The 21309-nt window shown below is 35.2% G+C and overlaps 1 protein-coding gene across 1 annotated transcript in view; it reads left to right on the forward strand.

Annotated features, from left to right (window-relative positions):
• NCAPG2 (non-SMC condensin II complex subunit G2) overlaps positions 1 to 21309 on the forward strand; it is a gene marked incomplete at its 5' end in the record, with an annotated part of 44385 nt that overhangs the window by 12158 nt on the left and 10918 nt on the right. The window contains 15 exons of the mRNA XM_080339584.1: positions 1013 to 1107; positions 1970 to 2039; positions 2738 to 2821; positions 5389 to 5484; positions 10162 to 10287; positions 11177 to 11356; positions 12376 to 12528; positions 13411 to 13633; positions 14695 to 14813; positions 15291 to 15464; positions 17379 to 17449; positions 17721 to 17874; positions 18051 to 18224; positions 18675 to 18791; positions 18897 to 19040. Coding sequence (XP_080195710.1) covers positions 1013 to 1107; positions 1970 to 2039; positions 2738 to 2821; positions 5389 to 5484; positions 10162 to 10287; positions 11177 to 11356; positions 12376 to 12528; positions 13411 to 13633; positions 14695 to 14813; positions 15291 to 15464; positions 17379 to 17449; positions 17721 to 17874; positions 18051 to 18224; positions 18675 to 18791; positions 18897 to 19040 — 1980 coding nt within the window. The remainder of the gene's footprint in view (positions 1 to 1012; positions 1108 to 1969; positions 2040 to 2737; positions 2822 to 5388; positions 5485 to 10161; positions 10288 to 11176; positions 11357 to 12375; positions 12529 to 13410; positions 13634 to 14694; positions 14814 to 15290; positions 15465 to 17378; positions 17450 to 17720; positions 17875 to 18050; positions 18225 to 18674; positions 18792 to 18896; positions 19041 to 21309) is intronic.

The raw sequence follows: 21309 nt of genomic DNA on the forward strand, positions 1-21309 counted from the left end.
TCTGTGCACCTTTTGAACTTTTGCCAATGTGCTCTTCACTATTGTATCTCCTTATTAATTCTCCTGATCTGTTTTTGGCTGGAAAGCTGACAGATACAAAGGACCCTTACCACTGGCTGACTTGCCCTTCTTTATGATCAAACTTTTCAGTCTCAGAAGCCAGATGCCTTCACTTCATCTGTAAGATGAGCGTGAGTGAGGCTGCCCATACAGATACTCTGTGAGGCTCTAATTCCATGGGCAGATCTTACTGATTCCAGAAAAGCAAGAGCTCATTTCCTCCATCCACAGCCTTCCACTGCCTTTTCTTGCAAAAAATTATGTTGCTCATCAGATTTGTCATGACCGTATCTTACTTGCTAAAATGGAAGGAAGCTAATTCAGGAAAAAACCTGAATAGTTTTTGTTCTGTTTTCGTGAATTAAATCAGCTCCAGGAGGTTTGCAAATTACCTTTCATGAGGCAATAGGAAAGGAATTGTCCTTTCTAATCAGAACATTTATTTTCCTTAGTGGCTCAGCTGTTCTCTGTGGCTTTGTTCAAAAATGTTTCTATACCCTGCACTGACAAAACTGTCGTGCTATTTTATTTGTTCCTTCACTGTCATTACCATGTCATCCTGGAATGACATGGCACTTGACAGAGCTGTGATGTGGCCTCAATGAGGATCCAGAGTTCCACAATCCTTTATCATTTTGCAATGCTACTTGAAGTCACACCAATACAGAATGGAGGTGGAAAAAAATACAGGCAGACATATAATCCATGTGCTCATTTGTTTTGTGTTTTCTCTTCAGTCTAAATAACTGTAATGCTCAAGTTCTGTTTAAAAATTAAGAATCTTTTTTTTTTTTCGCTGCAACAATTTCATCTATGCTTTTTAAAATCAAATGTGTCATTTCTTTTGATATTGAAGCTCTGTATTTACTGTTTTTTTGAGATGGCTCTTAAATTGGCTATTCCTCGGGGGTTTAACTTTCCTTTTTTTTTTCCTTTTTTCCTTTCCCAATAGGGAAGAAGATTCTTGAGCTTTTTGTTCAGCTGGAATATAAACTTCATTAAAATGATACATGGAACTGTTAAAAACCAATTACAATTTTTTCAAAGGTATGCATCACAGTTAAGAGTTCTTAATGATCGTTAAGGGCTTGGCTAAAGTCTTGTTTGTCTTCCTCTCTAAAATACCTAGTATATTGATAAATATATCAGAATCCTGGGACCTTCATATCTGTTGGATACAGCTACTGTATTGTTTCAGCAACTTCATTTAATAGTTTTTCTGCACATGCTTATGTATACAGTTATAACTGTAGTAAAATGCTTATTTAGCATTAGCTGAAGCAAATTACTCTCATATAAACTGTACTGCATTACTTGCAGTATTTGGGTGAGAATTGCAGGTCCATTTCTGCTTCTGTAAGGTGGTGTTTTTTTTTCCTATGAGCAATCTATAATTGAATTTGGTGAGATTCTATATAAAGACATTCTGAAAGAAGTGACTTGCAGGATCATAACCTAAGAACTTGAGTGATGGCTGAAAAATGTGGATGTTTTTTCCTTTGGTTATTTAGGGAAATATTACAGAAGTAATGCTTCATATTAAAATCAGAGGTTTTCTAATTATTTCAGTTAGAATAATGTATATCTGTACATATTTATAAGGAATTTAAGGCATTCATTGTGAGACAAAAAATAAGATATCTGTGCTAATGTTTTGACTTTCACACCATAAAAAGTATTTCCTGTGTTTTTTAATAGTGCTCGGGTTCATTAATTAGCAATTAGCTTTGTTTTTCTGCAGTTGTCAGTGTAGACCTGCAATATATTTGCTTCCTCTAAAAATAATGTTGATACACAGAATTAATAATAGTATTGGTACTTACAAAAACCTTCATATTTTTACCTTTATGACTTGTACATAGATATGATTAGGATGCTTGCTTGAAAGTGTTCCCATGTGTTAATACAGATCCTTGATGGAATACATTTCAGAAGTTTACTTCCGGGCCTGGAAGAAGGTGTCAGGAGAATTCTTAGAGGTAATAATATGCTTGAAATTTCATTTAGATAGTTTTGAATTTCAGATGGAGAAGATAAGTGACTTTTCAACCTCAGAAAGGTTCCTAAGCAAGCTTTAAGGAATTATTTCCATAAGGAAAGGGCCTCATCAGGGCCTTCAAGGAATAAGAGCATGTCATGCTTTGAATGTTTGCCCACTGTGATCTCCTTGGTTGCATTTAAGCACCTGTGATTCTGCTGCTGAAATATCGGTTCATGCAACTATGCATATACATAATGGTTTTTTTTGTGAACACACCGATTATCTGAGTAATTGAATGAGTGTTTGCAAGTCTATATATTTGATGGCTTAAATATTTATCTAGTTTTTGCAGATTTCCATTAAGATGATCAAAAACATAATTACAGCATTGCAACAATGCTACAGCCACATTTAAGATACCAAATAGTTCTTATTTGCCATGTGGAGGTGCTTTTGAATTCCAAACCTGGTTCTGAGAATCATATTGTTTGTATATTCTGAAATTGTGAAAATTAGTTGAAGCAGACAGACCTCTATCATGGAAAAATTTGGACCTAGTAGAAGCCAAGTAAGAAATAATATCAAAGACTATTTTCAGTTGTTTGTTTTAGAGAAAAATATGAGTTGCTGCACAGCCTGCAGTACTTATTATTGTTTTATTGTTTTAACAGTAGCATGTATGTGTTTTTACTGTAGATACTTGAATCCTGCATTCAGGATTTCATGCATCATGGAATTCACCTTCCCAGAAGTTCTTCTGTTCATTCTAAAGTTAGAGAGGTAAGTTTCTATAAAGCGTGACATGAACTATTAGCACCAAAATCAGATCAATTACTAGAAAGTGAAAAACTTCCATTTCTTACTAAAACATTATACTAGGTCTGGCTTGAATGGAATTACTTTTCTGTATAGCAGCCTGTATGGTGCCGTGGTTTGGATTTGTTGACTAAAACAGTGTTGATAACACACCGATATTTTGGCTATTGCTGAGCAGTACTTGCATGGTGGCAAGGCTTTCTCTTCCCTGCGCTTTGTCTCTAGCGAGTAGCTGGGGATGAGCAAGAATTCAGGAGAGGGTACAGCAGAGACAGATCTACCAAACTGACCAAGGGATATTACATGCCATATAACATCATACTCAGCAATAAAAACTGAGGGAATGTGGATTTTGGGGAGATAGTAATTGGTTGGAGACTGGCTAGGCATTCATCAACTTGTGGGTGGTGGCCAGTGATAGCATTTGCAGCACTTCTTTTTTGTGTGTGTGGTTTGTTGGTTGGCTGGCTTTTTTGGTCCTCTTTCCTTCACTTATGAAACGGCTTTTAGCTCGACCTGTGAGTTTTCTTGCTTTTCTCTTCCAATTCTCTCCCCGTCCCCACCGGCAGCAGAGTGAGTGGCTGTGTGGTGCTCGCCTCATGACTGAGGCCTGTCCGCCACAAATACTTACTTAAAAAGTAACATATTCTGAAAAACTATATTAGAGCAAATTTTAGGAGGAACCTGCTTATAGTTTTGCACCAGATTTGTCTTTGCTCGAAAGTAGAAATATAAGGAGATTTTCCAGAGTGCCAGAAATAGTTTTTGCTATCTGTTGTCGACGTTTCTCTTTACCTGGAGAATTGACCTTTCTACAGCTGATCACAGGGATGAAAAGTCATAAGCTCCTTGAGGCAAATTTAATAGAAGGATCTGGACTGAACTTTTTTCTTTTTTATCCATATGGGAGCTTTTGTACATGTTTATAGGGACAAGCCTTGATTGAGTTACAGATTCTAGTTGTTTATCTGTGGCTTTAATTCATGAGCAAGACTTATGAAGCAAAATGAGAAGTGCACAAGGCTTTTTAAGGCAAGGCATTTGTATTTGATCTATGCCCCTTCACCTCCCATGCTTTCCCCCAAATATATAGACACTGGAGTGTACAGTATGTGCAATATGTAGCTTGATACACTGGTATACAATCCTATATTGATTTTCTTGTTTATTTTGGTTTGGTTTTTTTGGTTTTGTTTGTAATAAAACATAAATAGATTCTCATATCTACAGTGTCGATTGCCTTGTCCTCTGGTTCCTGATTGATGGAGTAGGCTTTTGACAGGACATTTCATATTTTCTGGGCTCAGGAGCTTATGATCTTGAAAGAGGACAGTGATGTAAATAAATCTGGCTTTGAGTTGCAGGGGAGCGGGTCTTGTAATTAACTGAAATGATGCATTCTTTATAGTTATGCAAGAATTTGATTTAAAATGATCCTTTAGAATCCAGAAAATTCTGTAGCAATTAGAGTAACCAACCACAGTCATTCATTTGAGCAAAGTTTGGGCTATTTTACTGAAAGAGTGAGGAGGGAGGGGAAAGCAACACGTACAGCTCTCTCTTCTGAATTCAAATTTCTGGTTGTAAAATCTATTCATTTTGCAAAAATCTGATACTCACTGTTTTAATGAAATCTATTACAAAACGGTACTGATTTGCCATTAATCTTGGATTAGATCCATCATTCTCTTGTAGAAATAAGAGCTCCATATTCTTGTCTTTAGTGTATCTCAAAACCAGAGAAAAGAGATTCTTCCACCATGGTGTTCTTTCCGTAGATGCTTTTCACAGGCTTCCCTGTGGAGCTGGAGCTGTAAATACCTGAACTATTCAAAGTTGCCACTAGAGGGTCAGTTTCTTTTCAAAAACTGTCCAGGGGTTTGGGTGGAGGAATTACTTCCTATCAAGTTATGTGATGTCCTTTATTATAGTTTGCTCTGTTCTTCTACTTTCCTTTTTTGTCTGTGTAATTCAGATCCAAAAATAAAACGAGCTTTATCTGACTAGACACAGTTCTGTGTCAAAATGAGTACTAATAGTTGCTTTTCGTCAGTGCATACAAAATGTATTACGTTTGTAGATTTATATTTGAATAACTCTGGTTACCAAATAATGTTCCTTTGTTCTTAACAGAGAACTCATTAATTTATCTGTAGTTGATAATTACATGGTTTCAAAGATATTTATGCTAGTTACTCTAAAAGTAGAGGTTTTTACTGTAACAAAAAATGAATGGTTGCTGTGAAACTGACTCTAGCCATTATTTCATTTCTGAGTTGTAGTTCTTCATATAGATTTATCGAATGTATAAAGTTATAAAATGTGATATTTCTTAGATCTATTTCTTTGTTATGATTTGCGAGACTTTTTAATAAAATAGAGGGTCAATTAAAGTGTCTAGTTTTGTCATTTTCCATATTATGGAACACTTGGGTGTTAAATGATGAAATGAGACAACTGCACACTTCTTGAATGTAGAAAGTACTGTTACATTGATTTTTGAGGTTGGTTTGTTTGTTTTTTTTTCTCAGATGCTGAGTTATTTTCATAAACAAAGTAAAGTTCGTCAAGGAGTTGAAGAAATGCTTTATCGATTGTATCAACCTATCCTTTGGAGAGCACTGAAGGTAATTATCCTTTTCAGAATATAGGACTGTTTCTCCAACTACTAAATTTTCTATGCCTCCTGCATGTTCTGTTTTTAATAATTGCTTTTAAAATAAAATGGCTATGGAAAAAAACATCAGTGTGTTTAGCATCTCAGCTGTAGCAGAGTAACTTTACAAGCTGTAATTAGACATAGTTTGTGCAACAATATTCTAATTTGTTAATATAATTTACTTCTATAATTCAGTGTTATTTACAGGTACGCAGAGTGCTTTCCAGGATTACGGTAGACAGTGGGACTAACACTAAGTTTGGTCTTCTCATCTTCTTGTGAATTTGGGAATTTTGTGTATTCTTGTATTCTGTTTTCCATGTTCTTTATGGAATGATTAGTGCTTTTATCAATCAAAGCCAGAAAAGTTCAGAGGATGATTTAGTCTCACCTTCTAATTAATTACCAGCCTTAGAATACAGCTCAATTTATTTTCTTAGAGTATTATTTTAGAAAGCCTTTTCTTCTAGTTTGATTCTATGTGGAAGCATTCATGCTATGGATGTGCTTTTAATCAAGCTTTCAGAATGAGATTTCTGACTTGTACTACTTTTGAGGTTAGTGTGTACGTCTTCTGTGGATTGCATGCAGAGTAAGAGGGTGCCTACTGCATTTTACCTACTCAGTTACACTTCACGATTAAGATGAGCCAAGCTTTCTTCTTTGTGAACAGCTTTTATTTTGTCTGAGGTTATGAAGTTCCTTCAGAGAGACCATATATGTACCACTTGTTACAGACAAATTAAAGGCTTTTTAACATTTACTGGAGTTTCATTTATTGATTGGTCATATAGCATCTTCTCTAACTGTGGGAGAAGTATTTAAACACTCTTAAAAGTATTTCAAAACAACTTACAAAGTGGTTTAAAATGGATTTGAGAGCTACAGGAAGGAGCTGAGAGCTGTTTGGTTTCAGTAGAACCCTGTGGTAGAAGTGGGAAGATGAGCAGACTCATCGCTAGACCACTCTCTGGTCTGGTGTTCCATTAAAGACTAGATCCCATCCCTTTAGAATTAATATAAACAAGAATCCTTCTGAATGAACCATAAATATTCTCAGTGCAAGAGAATAATAGCTACAAAGCATGGCTATCTTTAATTTCTACATTTCTGTCTCTAAAAAGAATAGGGGTTTTGATTGATTTTTAAATTTTTTTTATAGAGTAGCAAAATTCCTGATTAGTCCCAGAAAAATTTCAGAGTGGTTAGCAAAATATGGTATTTTGTTCTTAAGGGAGTTGCTATCTATAAATGGAGGCTAGTAGTTCACTTTGCAAAGCCCAGGACTCAGATATAAGATTAGAGTACTTTGGGAGAATATTCTGTCAAACCTTATTAAAGTTGCATAGATTTGTTTGGAGAAATGTAACAGAAAGATTTGTCTTGAAGACAAAAGGTTAATTATAGATTTGCAGCAAGAGAGTGGGAGAAATTCCTGAATGCAGAGTGGTTCACTTTTTTGACAGCTGCTATTTGTAATTTTCACATCACTAATGGTTCCATTGCTAGAACAAATCTGAATTTAGGGAAGTTTTTTGGGGTGTTTTGTCAGTTGGATGTGTTTTTTGGTGTTGGTTTGAGGCTTTTGTTTGTGGTGGTTTTATTGTTGACAGCATCCACGTATGTAGTTAAGCACTTTAAGCTTAGACATTAAAAGGTATATCAAATAAGTTATGGAGAATTTGTTTTAATACAGCAAAATAGTCCAACTATTATGAACATGTATTGCAGAATGGTAAAGGGAGGTTTGTAAAAAACTGAATGCGGCAATTACATGAATCATGTAATGATTCAGTACAAGAAGAGACTTTGAAGTCCAAATGATTAAGTACCACATTTCTGAAAGTAAATACATGACTGAACGTCAAAATTTAGTGATTTATTTTTGGATAGGCCACTGCCTTGCTGTGTGACTTTTGTATAGTTTTATTTTTCATGGAGTACTGCTGAAGTACATGTCATTGTTATGATAACTGTTGCTGTGACTCAGAATCACCAGTAGTTTAAGATGCAGAACTAAGAAGGGAAGCTTATGATCATCCTTACTGGTATGGATTCTGCTCCAAAGCTTGAGATGTCAGTTTCAATTTGGATAACAAGATTGCTCTTATTTTAGCCAGTGTAGCCCTAATTTAATATAGTGCAGAACAAATCACTTTGTAACACTGGTGACAAAGCAGAAAGGCAACTCATAGAAGGACCTCTTTACCCCTCCTTTTTGCAGGATAATGCATAGTTCTCTGTTTCTTCTTATGTTGCTTATTTTGCAAAAACTTAGATCACACAAGCTTCCATTGTGGCTTTTAGCTACACATATTTTATAAGCATTTTTGCAACTGTAAGTTTTTATAATATGAGCCCTTATGCAATTTCATCTTTTTTCATGACTTTATTGTGAAAAGTAAGTTTCATGCAAACATAGCAGAGACAGTTGCGCAGTGATTGGTTAATAGTATAAGAAGCTAGGTAAATATAAAAATATGGATATTTATTGTCAGATAAGTAGTGATTATTTCTTATCAAGCTCGAAAAGTCAAGAACCACTCCTGCAGGAATTCAAGCTGTTGGAGGAAGTGATTCCTTTAAAGTAGTGTGTTTAATTGGGTTTTTTAATCATCCCGCACTTTTAAACTAACTTTTACTGGGCAACAGCGGTGTTTTAAATAGTTGGAAGTGAATTGCAAGGCCTGTAAGATCAGGTGAAACTTGAAAGAAACCTCTGAAAATTAACTGAACAAAAAAATATTTAAAATATTGTTTAAAAAGGTTCCGAGAGTTCCTCAGAGTATTACAAGGATAAAGGTAAAGCAGCATTAGTCATTTAAATAACTTGAGGCTCTTCTTGCATGGAAAAGCCAGTGTGGAACAAAATAAGAATTTAAAGTCTTAGCTTCCACCTCTGTGAAGACATTTTCTCTATTATGAGCTTGAATATGCAAATACATGTGGGATAAATTCCAGTTAATTAAAGGCAGGAATTTAAACTGTGGGTACTCAGTTTAGAATTAAAGTGAGCTTAATGGAATTCAGCGTAATGCACTTAGAAATTTTATGAAAATTAACTTTCTGGGATGGCCATGGTAGACAAGGTCTAGGTTATTGCACAGAAACATTCTTGAATTAATTTTCACATGAATTATTAGTGCATGAGAGCTGTTTGACCCTGAATTCACATATTAGCTTGTTGTGCATTAATTCTTCTATATAGGCAAGCTCAAAGTTAAAGGATTTTCTACAGCTTTATAGGATTGAACTAAGAATTATAATCTTTTCAAACTGTTTGTATTATCCATGATAAATAAAGTAAAACACAAGTCCCTCGCTAAAGGAAGCATAGATGGGCTTTATTTGCCTTCTTGATGTTAAATTTAGAATTGCTATTAAGTTTATTGACTTGAGGAATTTGGCATTTTTTGTTTCTATGCAGAGGTGTTACCCACCGTATGTGAATCAGCCCAGAAGCGAAATACAAAATAAATCGTAAATTAAATAACTGTTGCTCACTTCTTTTGTGCTTTTCCTGCTTTTATTTGCCATTAGTTTATTTAGTTTTAAATATTACATGGTTATCCTCATTTTTCTTTCTCCTGCCTTTGGTCCGAATGTCTCATATGACAAGGGAAGAAGAAAATTGGATTGTTAGAGTAGTCAGGAGTTATCTTGCTTTTAAAATTAAACCTACTTTGCTTGTTTTATTAGACCCTGTGTATATATTTAGCCTCATATATATGTTTGTTTTAACTTGAACCCAAAATCTGAAAAAAATTCTTCCTTCCAAAATGGAGTCCCCGCTCTCATTATTTCACTGGCTCTGATCAAATGTAGTCTGATGGTTGGATTTCAGATTTCTCCCTCTGATACTCTGAATTTCATATTTTCTTCTTTTCATTGCCTGCTCTCTGTTTCTATCCTCCAAGAGTCCACAGGGCCAATTATTTTTCACTGACTGAATGTCTGAATATATACTTTTTTCATCGTTCTTTACATTTGGGGTTCTACAACCAGTGAAATGTATAGTTCAACACACTGAAAACTATTAAAATTGGTAAAATGTCTGAGGGTTATGAGGCTTACCTTAGATTTTTGATGAGCTGCCCGGAGCTCAGAACATGGTCCTATTACTTATGTGCATAGATGCAGAACTGAATATGTTTATGTTGGGTAAGTTACTCTCCAGGCTTGCTAGTACTTAGTTCCTAAATGTTGTTTTATTGAGCTTTTCAATTAAAACACAGGTCTCTTGACAGGCAATTTAATTAAGTCTGCTTGAATTAAAGATTCTTGTATTCTGAAGAAGATCTTTAAGGTGACCAAGAGAAATCCCAACTGCTCTTAATTTATTCAGCATTACAGAGAGCAGAAGGTCTCTGACTGACTCTTCAGGGTCACTGAAGCTGATATGCCTTGAAAGCTGGTTGTACTAATAACTGAGGTTTGACTGAATGGGCAGAAATGTAAGGTAAAAATATTAAAAATAATATGTTACTATAAGTTCTCCCATACATTTAAATATTAATCTCTTCTATCTACTTAATTAAAAATAGTAACTTGCTGGAAGTGTTTAGAGAACAGTATTTGATAGGATATGCCTTTTGATATTAAAAGTCTGTGCTAATTGAAACTTTTTTTTCCTTCATTCTAACAGGCCAGAAACTCAGAAGTTCGCTCAAATGCAGCATTTTTGTTTGTTGATGCTTTTCCTGTTCGTGATCCCAGTTTCAGCGCTGAAGAGATGGAAAATGAAATTCAGAAACAGTTTGAAATACTTTTTGTAGGTTTTTGATGAAACTAAAATGTTAAAAACGAAAGTTCTGTCAAATAACTCAAAAATAAGCTGTGGATGCAATTAAAATTTATGGAATTTCAGGATGGTATTTACAGGGAAATGCAGGCCTGTGAGGCAGAAAATACAAAAATAAATAAATGTTTCAAATTTCATGTTGACAACAGATGGCACAACTCTGAAAAGGAAATATTTAGGATTGTTATTCATTAACCTGTAAACGAAAGATGCTTTTGAAAGACTAGATGCATGAGTAATGGATCTTGATCCTTATGTAACCTAATATTGGTGAAGAGAGCTTTACATTTGATACATAAGCATTGAATGGAAGCTTAGTAATGTACTACTGAATACCTTGGAAATGAAATATAATGGAGATAAGAACCTAAAAAAACTCTTGACCACTCCAGATGGATGAGAATGGGCATAGTATTTTCATCAAGAAAATGTTTGGGGAATCTTGAGTACGGTCTTTGAAAATGTAAACATCAGATAATTGAATCAATTTCAGAGTTCTTCTATTGTTACATAGAGCAGTGGCCAGTGTAAATTTGTATATAAATATAAGTCTAAACAGTCTCACTTAAGTCACAGATGCAAGACTTAATGCGACCTATTTAAAAAAAAATAAATTCCAAAGTCCAATTTTAAAAAAATGTCCAATATTTGTCTTAATTTTGCTTTGGTTTAAATTTCTTAGTTTGATACATAATAAAATGCCTTGAGAGAATATTAATATTACATTTCTTTGATAGTATGACAATTTGCATAATGATTAAAAGGTGATGGAATGCTATTTGTTTATAGTAGGTTATTGTCAAACAGCAGTAGAGTCACAAAAATGCGTATAGTCACATTGTTCTTCTGTTTGTTTTAGAGTCTCTTAGAAGATCCTCATCCAGTTGTCCGCTCTACAGGGATACTCGGAGTTACTCAGATAACAGCCAAATACTGGGAGATGATTCCTCCAACAGTTCTTGCTGATCTTTTAACAAAACTAACTGGAGATCTGGCATATGATGTAACATCTGCTGATGTTCGATGTGCTGTTTTTAAAGTAAGTCTCTTTTTCTAAGTTTAAAATAATGATTGTCATTTTTATATTGATGCGTAGGTTTCTAGTATAGGCCACTTTAAGTCAAGGAAATTATTCTAAAACACAGCTTGCACAAAAAAGTTCCTATTACACGCAAATTTTGCACCTATTCTACAAAAGCCATGCATTTGGGATGAACAAATGCCATTTTAAAATAGTGACTAGTTGGCACTTAGCATTTTTAGTCTTATGTACATTGTTTGTACCTGATAATCTAGTTATTTAATTTTTAGAAGTCTTGAAAAGTATTAGTCTTGAAAATGTATGGAGGCAGGTTTCGATATGTTTCAATGTTACTGGTTTTAACCCATCCCTAGTTGTGCACAGTTATATTGTGACTTTGTGCTCCACTTGGTGGTTTTGAGGTATGGGTGAATATAGTTACATACTGTTTCTTTTGGAATGCCGGCCTCCTGTGCATTGTTCAGTACATTAGGATTGTTTCACCTTGCATATTCCTGGCATCTGGTCAATAACTAATAGCTTGGACAGAAAAATGAACTCCATAACCGGTATTTTCCCTTAGAAAATGTGTGTGTGTGTGTCAATTCAGCCTTAATTTGGAGCAATCTTCATTTTAATCCTCACTTGCTCCACTACAGCTGCATGGGGGTCTATACTGGATAAGTAGGAAGTACTGATTTAAAAATAACTTGGCAACCCCCCGCCTCCATTTTTAATCTGAGATTGGCAGAGTTTAGGAAGCTCAGATTTTTACCACAAAGAGTACTTGACATTGTGTCCTCAGGTAGAAGGCAAGACCGTGGCCCCAGTGTAGATCTGAAGCTGCTTCATCTGAAACGAGTTCACTGGAAATTTGAAATAACCACAGCAATTTTTACTAAAGAATATTACAGGAAAAATACATGTGCACAGTGTGTGTCCCGACTTAATTTAACCTTAGAAGTGTCATTGTCCAGTTCAACAACTTTTAGGTACATCTTTTTGCTAATCCATTCTATTTTTTTTCTTCCTTGCAGTGCATACCGATTATTTTGGACAACAAACTAAGTCATCCATTACTGGAGCAGCTCCTGCCAGCTGTCAGAAACAGTCTTCATGACAATTCAGAGAAAGTGCGAGTGGCTTTTGTTGATATGCTGCTGAAAATTAAGGCTACCAAGGCTGCTAAGGTAGGATAAGTGACGTTTGATAAGTAGCAAGGAGATAAAATCCAAGGCATTTATTAAAAAAAATAATTATCTTTTGAGACTACTGCAGTATTCCTAAAAGGAAATAAATTGATGCTTAATGGAGTAATGCTCTTCATTTCAGTTTTTGCTGCCATTAAAGCCAGGAGAAAGATAATTCTCAGCTTCAGGGATTTATTTTGTTTTAGGTATTAATTAGTTCTTTAGGCATATTGGATACCTACTGTTTAAGATAATTCTAGTAGGGATGCCCATAGTTTGAAATCACAGGGGAATTAGAATTCCAGATTTCACAAAAATTACAAACTTGTATTACTGCTGGCAGTACAAGCTGTTTATTTTTTAATTTCATAGCCTTTAATTACTGTTACAAATAAGCTAGAGCTCTGCTAACGATGGGATGCACTGATGCTTTGGGATGATTTTGGAAAGGGTCTTGTTGTGTACAGGTTTTTAGGGTGTCTACCATACTTGTAGGTAGTTTGGTCCTACTTTGTCTTATGATGAGAGTATGAAACCTGGCACAGAATGATAAATCATTAGATTTTGTGGTGATATCCTTGCAGAGTAAATAATTCTTCCCTATACCTATGAGCCTGAATTGCTTGAACCAGAATTTTACTGGTCTATCAGAAATACAGGGAGATTTAGAGGTGCATCTGAGCAGTAAAGTCATGTTGTTGCAGCAATATGTGACCTCTATTAAATTCTGGTATTTTGGTAAAAAAAAAAAAAGCTCATGCTTTTCTCATAAATGCTATTTGAATTTATTGAGACTTTCGATGTGGACAACACTAAATAAAGGTTACCATTGTCTCTTTCTTTTTTTTAACTCATTTAATGTCTTTTTCTTGCTTTAAAAAGTTCTGGAAAATCTGTCCCATGGATCATCTTCTGTCTCGTCTCGAAGCTGATTCGCGGCCTGTGTCACGACGGATAGTGAATCTCTTATTCAACTCTTTCTTTCCCTTTAACCACCCTGAGGATGTGTGGTGTGAGCGCTGTGTTAATCTAATCCAGATGAATTCAGCAGCAGCTAGAAAGTTCTATCAATACGCTTATGAATATACTGCTCCCACCAATATAGGTAAAGTACCAAACCTTAGGAGTCTTTAGAAATACTAATATTGCATCATGAAATTGCTTTTAATTTTTTTTCTCTAAAGGTGCTGTATTGTTGCCAGATCTTTTGGATCTCGTTGAGATGGACAAAGGACAGTTAGTATTTATCATACAGAAATAGTGAAATAAAATACTTTGGTGTCTCTAGTGATTTCAGATCTTTATGTGGAAGATTCTATAGAGGGTGAAAAATATGTCTGATAACCTGATTATCTGGGACTTGTGGATCAGTAGTATTTTCAAGTTTCTCAGAGAAAATCTAAGCAGCCTCTTTGCTATTAAAAGCTTCAGAAACTTTCAGTGAAAAGAGTATGTACTGCACAGAGTATAGCTGCTTTTTATAAAAGTGCTATTGAACCAAGTAAAATCAGGAAAAAGATGTTTCAAAGGAGTTCTGATATTACAAAAACAAAGTAGTCAGCATGGATTGACTTAGGCAAAATACCCAAGCCCTTGCACTTGACTGCTTACCTTGGTAAGGTAGTTTGGAAAACACATGTGTTAGTGTATTTCACCTAGTCATACTTTCACCAGAGTGGACATAACCCTTTCCCTTTTATGTAGAGATGAGCTTCTCATTAAGGAGTGCAATGGTTAAGGCTGCTACATCATTTATAAACGATTGGAATTGACCTGGGAGGGGTGTATTATTGAACACAGGTCATTAAATTAGCAGCTATGTTGGATGTAGGACTTGCGGGAGCTTCCTCTGATCCTGATTTGATGTGGTGGTGGTTGTTGTGTGTTTACTTTTGAGTGGACCATTTAACAATAAAATTATAGAACCTGGTGATAATGTTGCCATTTCTTCTTCATACTTGAGGCTATAAAACGTTTCTTTCACATTTTTTCCATTTCCTTTTACCAGGAAATTTAATATTTTTCAAAAAATCTTTTTCCTTATTATTTCTGGTTCTGTTGCCTGCTTTTCAGACTGGCTTTCCAGCATTACACTTAGAAGCATTGACTAGCAACCTTCTTAACAAATAGTAAAGTCTAATTTATTCTTATTATACTTAAATATAGCTAAATTGATGCTTACTATTCGGCGCTGCTTGAATGCCTGCATCCAGAAAGCAATGAAAGAGAGTCTTCATAATAGTGATGATGATGATGAAGAAGAAAGTGAAAAGGAGAATACAAGTGTAAGAAAGTCCACTTTATGATAAGTTCTGGTAACTTTTTTCTATGATGCTTAATTTGAAACATAGGCAGTTAATGATCTGATGGAAATCTAAAGGAAAGCACATGGGCATCTGGGGAATTAGAAGGTGAGAACTGCGGTTATGGTGTTTTCATGCCCTTCAGTAGCAGAAATTTGGTGAAGCAGCTAAAATAAGATAGAAGAAATACGAAACATATTTTAAATTAATACTTCCCTAAGCACTAATTATAAATTGACTTTATTCTGCAATGAAATTATTCAAAAAATTAACGTCGCAAGATGACTGTATATATTTATATATAAAGTAAGAATGAATTGTGGAGTTCATGTTCTATAACAAACACAATGCTTTTGTGAAAATAAAAGAAGGATTTTCAGGTATTTTGAAACCTTATTTTAACCTAAATTTATATTTGAGCATGTGATAGGTAATATCATCTAAGTGTTTGTATTTCAGGTGTTGAACAACGTGTTGTCAATAGATGATGTGGCCAGCATGGCAAGTTTATTGGAGATTATTGTAATTCTCTGGAGAAGTATTCACAAAGCACTAGATCGAAATGAAGATGCCAAAGATTATACAATCAGAAAATTTGCTTCTGTACTTCCAGGATATTTTAAAGTATTTAAGGTAAAGAAAGTTGGGATTTTCCTGTAAAGCACTTAGTATTATCTTCATATTTTTTCACATATTAAGTCTTTTATCTATTTTCATGCCATCAAGTCTTTTTCATTGTTGCTATAAACCATAAACAATAGCAAGTTTCTCAGAATTCCACAAATGGGTAGAAGCTGTTTTCCAATTGCACTATCTGACTGATGAACTGTTATCCAAATAGCACAGAAATACTTATGCCATAAATTGTTCTCCTTATAATGTTTTTATAGGATTCCATTCTTTTCAATGTTTTTGGAACTTTTCAAAATCCGTGACTGAAAATATGTCATTGCAGAATAAATACTCAGTGTAGATGAGAGTCCACATGTTTTTCTACCTGCTCCCTGCCTCAAACCTTCCATCACCACCTCTTATGATCCAGCTGCTGGCACAGGGAACTGAAGCAGCTGAGGTTCCTTTTTCAGTTTCTTGTATTTGGTTTCTACTAATTTGATTCTACTTTCTTATGATCTCATGATGCACTCATTTATTGTTTGAGTTTGATATAGGCAATTAATTAAAATCAGTCATTTTCATATTTTCAGTCTCCTTGATCTGTTTAATCATTCTGGTGTTATTCTTCGGGATGCTGTCTTTTAATAGTGGCTAATAGCATCTGCTGCACCCTGTAGTGGATTTGGAGGGATTATCTACTGCATACCTTTTTTGTTTATGGTTTTCATGCTGAATTATACCAAGTTATGCTGAGTGGTATACTTAACAACATTCAAGTTTGCTTTAGATCATCAGGGAGTAGGAAACAATTCATTGCTGCCTAATATTCTGCAGCACAGATATACCAAATGCTCTCTCCACCCTGAAAGCATTTGGAAGTTGTCAAAGACATTACAAATCTTTTTTTTTTGGTAGAGGATGTACCATCCCTGCTGAAAGGTTCTGGTGAGCAGACAAGATATCCAGCTTTAGCAAGCAACCTCTTTGACTTTGATATTCTTACAGTGAGTAAGCAGCTTGGATTTAAAAAGACCTGTCATCAGAGGCTTAGTTTCTAAAACACTACAGATTGAAGCAGTATGTCTCTTTCCTGAAAAGCTACAAATATATTTTTAAATGTTCTTTTAAAAAATCATCTTTAAAGGTTTTAGCTCTTCAAATGTCTAAGTAGGTAGTAATTTCATTTGATTGTATTCATGAAGCCTGGACATACAGATAGACTATTTTTGAAGAGTCTTTCACATAAATTGGTTTCTAAATAATCTGAGTGAGACTGTGTCGTGGTCTAGACCAGGGGTGTCAAACTCCTTTTCACCGGGGGCCACATCAGCCTCGTGATTGCCTTCAAAGGGCCAAATGTAATTTTAGGACGTATAAATGTCACTGCTACTCCTACATTTATCCAGTCCTGGTCCAGTCCTTGTATTATGATGTCTGGTAACGACTGGTGGTGCATTTTACGTTACCATTGTTACAGAAGCACCCTTTCCTTTACAGACTTTTTTATAAATTTCTGATGCGAATGAATATTCATTTAAGGCACTAGTTACTTGAGAGGAGTCACCTGGTATCATGATTGTGCAAATAAATATTGGCCTCTGCTAGAAAGAATGTAAGCTAAAGCTGTTATTTCTTTTGCAATGGTTATTAAACAAATAGAGCCATAATTATTCATGGTAGTTGTTCTAACAGTTTGCCAGAAAGCTGAATTATAAGATAATTGATAATTGGCCTCTGAGAACAGGAATCAGAAGTTTCAGATTGCAAGCCACACATTGTTATGAGCTTCTTGCACATGCGTTTCTAGTGGGAAAAAAAGAAGAGGAAATCTTTAATTTGGTGTAATTTAATCATATTCTTTCTGTATTCTTTTTGAATAGTTTTGCATGCATCTGTACGTGTACATCATGTATTGTACTTTTTTCATCCTAGGATGAGCGTTGCATGACTCCATTGGTTATTCTGGCATCCTTTATGCCCCCTGCTGCCATTCCTACGTTCAGGTACTACTTTTAAATCCAAAATATGAATGACAACGTATCTCTTGTTGACTGTATTTGTTAATTTTACACAACGTAACATATTAAATGCCCATTTGGTTAATTACTCTACTAAACAAATTTGATAAATTAGTAATATCTGTGAAGTGCAAATATGCCTTTGAGCCACTGGTGAATCTTTTTTGATATTATATTGGTTGATTTTCTTTGAATTATTTCTGCACTGGATGTAAAACTAATGCATTTCTTGATTGTTTGTTTGTTTTCTTTTAAGCTGTAGTGTGATCTCCAGACTCAGAAACACTGATAATGGAGCTGACCAAAGCAAATACTCTACCCTGATAGACTGCTTGTGTCGCTGGGGTCAAGTGGGACATATTATGGAATTAGCCTGCGATTGGTTGTCTGACACATTAACATCAAAAAAGGTGCGCTTGTGCATCTGTCAAAGAATTAAGGAATTGCTAGATTACATAAAGGCATCATGCTTTTTTTTTTCTTAATAGAAGAAGCCTCTTTAATGCCCTATTATTCTGCTTTGGAATTAGTTGTAAAGTGAGATACTAGCAATATTGTCCTGGTTTTGTGCTTTCTTCTCATTTAGAGTATTAAAAAGTCTGAACGACGAGTACGTATCCACGTAACACATGAATCAAAGCCAGAATTAGCGATTGATTACATTGAGTATTTATTGACTCATCCTGTTAATCGTGACTGCCTACTCTCTGCTCCTAAAAAGATGCTGGAGAATCTTTTGAAAATTCTCAGGACTTCAAAGGTAGTATTCTCCTTACCATGGACAATGCATGTAAAAGTGTGCTTAACATCATATATTGCCTGCAAGAATAAAGAAATAAGTTTCATGATCCCTTCTTCCGCTCTACAAAAACGTTTTCCTTTTGATTTCTATTTCAAACAACTATTCTAAACAAGAAGCATGTTATTCCAGAATTGTTTATAAATGGCAGGTTTTGACCAGCTTGTCATTTTCAGGTGTGTCAAAGTTTTTGCGATCTTGTGTCATGCATTTTTAAGGGACCTGATTTTTGGAATGTACCTGTGAGGAACAGTCTGAAAATCAGATACAGCATTGCAAAATTAAACTAACTGCCTATTTGGTTGTTTGGGGTTGGTTTGTTTTTTTTTTTATCTTTTGTTTAAAGCTATTGAGAAAAGAAACATTTGAAAGGATTTTATGGAAAATACATGTGTAAAATTGATTTTTCAGGCGGTTCTTGGCTCAATTCTGAAAGGAAATGATGGAGGTTCTGGTAGCTGCAGTCAAGCAACTGGCCTAAGAGCCTTCAGCCTCTTTTGCAGGTTGAGTATTCATCTTCAGAACAAGGTATGGTTATACCTTTTAGATATAAGCTGGATTTACAGCTGATATTGTAAGAAAATTCCAAAAGAAGTGACAAGACAATTGTTAAATTTCTCATTTTCTTTCCAGTTTTCTGAAGAAGGAAAAGATTACCTCTCACTTCTGAAGGAGACGGGTGCTTGGATAGAAAATCAAGTTGTGCCTTTTATACTAGCAAGTGATCAAGAGGACGACATTTCAAAACGCAGTAATGTTGCTGAATTAATTATCCAGGTTAGACGTCTCTTTTAAATCAAACTGCTACCAATCTGAAAAGCTCTGTGTGTAGCAATGACATACTGACAAACATAGTGAAGTGGAGTTTTTGGAGCCCAGCAAGCGAAATACTATTCTGATTGTTCTGAGGCTACAGTTTTGTGATTTTGCTATTTCTTTGATTACTTAAAATAACACACTTTTAAAAAAACTTTATTTTAGTTATAACTTCTATATTTTATAAAATATAAAAATATATAAATGTGCACACCCTAGCATTTAATTCAAGTAGTTGGTGTCAATAATACCTTGTTCTTATCTAGAGTTTTTTAACCTACCAGTGCATAATATCTCATCAAATCTGTTGAAGTGAAGGTGGAACATGTTTTATGTTTCACATTTGTGAAAATGTCCACTTGAGATTTCTACCACAGCAGTTGATGTAACCTGATTGTCTCAAATTTTAGGTGTCTAACAAGTAAATCTTGTCCTCAGTCTCTCATCCCCCATATTAAATAATGTCTATGCTCCTTTATGAAAAGTGTATTAACATAAAGCTAACATTGTCACTGAGTCTTGGTTCTGAAAAAGAGAAGAAAATTTGTTGCTGGAAACGAGGGTATAAATACGTGGTGTGCTAGCATGTAGTAGCCTGTTCTTCTGTAGCAGGGATGGTCCTGGAAATGACATAGAATCACCGGAGCTGCCTTGTTGTGTTGAATAGCACAAGAGAGGAGGAGTTAGGGAACCAGGAAGGGTGGTGTAATTATGAGGGAGGATTTAGATCTAATCATATTTGCTCGCTTGCTTGCTTCCTTCCTTTCTTTCCTTCCTACTTTCCCAAAAGAAATAGGTAAAATTATACCCTGAGAAATTCAGGATGCTTCATTCTAGTGCTGAGTCCCATAGAACATATCTTTGGAAGCCAGCAGAGAGGGAGGTTGAGAGTTACTTGGGAATTTAATAATGAGGAGGTCAGTCTTGTACTAAATTCCACTGATGCAGCGAAATGGCTTTTTGAAAGTTTTAAAGAGATAGAAAACTTAAATAGGTGTTGTAGTTGTTCATGGTACAGGTTTCTGGTTTGTTTTATATGCTATTGTCTTTGAATGAAGAAACTTGGTATGCATATCATAACCCTTTTGCGGCTATTTTTCAAAAGTTTGGAGGCACAGAACTCAACTTTGTAGAAAGCCAGGACACAGAACAGGGAATCTTTACCAGCATAACCAGAATGTTTACGATCAATTTCCTAGGTTCTAATACAAAATTAAAATGCAGCTTTATTGATAAGCACTGACATAGGCAGTTGTCACCAGTAAACCCATCTGATATACTGCTTAACTAACCAATAGTGACACGCAATGATTTTTACTAGTAGATCTCAAAGTCTATTTGCATCATTGTTTCCACTGAAGAAATAGAGGTATGAAGACTAATGTGACTTGTCTGGAAGTCCAGAAGAGAATCCAGACCTCTTGCATTACCTGTAATGAGCCACATGCTTGTTAAGCAGCTCATACTTGCTGCTCACCTTGTGTATTCCTTTTTTAGTGGAATGAAGTCTTGATTGTGCTTTTTAGTTGTTTGGAGTGTGTATTTGGTAACAATGCTGGCATTAAAAACAGACCTCCACTTGCATTTCTCTATCAATTTCCCTGTGATGTATCCCATTCTTTCCCATTTTACGCTTCTCTGCTTGCTCTGTTACTCAGTTTTGCATGTGTCATTATGGGCAGGGATTCACTGGGGGGCCGTTCTCTTCAGGCTGCTGGTTTGTTGAGTGGAGCTGGTAGCCCCCTTTCAGATTTTGGTCAAGGGAAAGATCTGGACTAACTTTAGTCACAGTCAGTGTTCTTGAAAAAAACAGTTCATGCATACATAGACTAGTTAAAAATTCTCTACTCTGTCTATACATTAGTATTATAATCTGTTCAGTATGTAACGTGCGTCTCTAGGGAAAAGCTCTTTTTGTATGCTGTTTTTAATTTTGCTGTTCATTTAGGTAGAGATGTCATATTCTGCCTCAGTAACTGTTAGTTATCAGTGTGTCTGATCTGAGCCTGAGTGAAAAAGAGGGAGAATTTACTGCCTTTCAAGAAACAGTTTCTTGGAGGAAGTAGCAATTGGAAGCATTTGGAGAAGTGTTTGGAACTCCTGCTTTTCAAAGTTTGCGAACTGAGTAACTCCAAAGAGATGCACCAGCTTTCAAGGCAACTTGGCTAAGATTTTGTGGTTTGATTATTTTAAAGTTTTACTGAATGGTTACTTTGTATAAACCTTGTTT

The sequence above is a fragment of the Nesoenas mayeri genome (assembly GCF_963082525.1).
Source record: "Nesoenas mayeri genome assembly, chromosome: 2".
Taxonomy (NCBI): Eukaryota; Metazoa; Chordata; class Aves; order Columbiformes; family Columbidae; genus Nesoenas; species Nesoenas mayeri.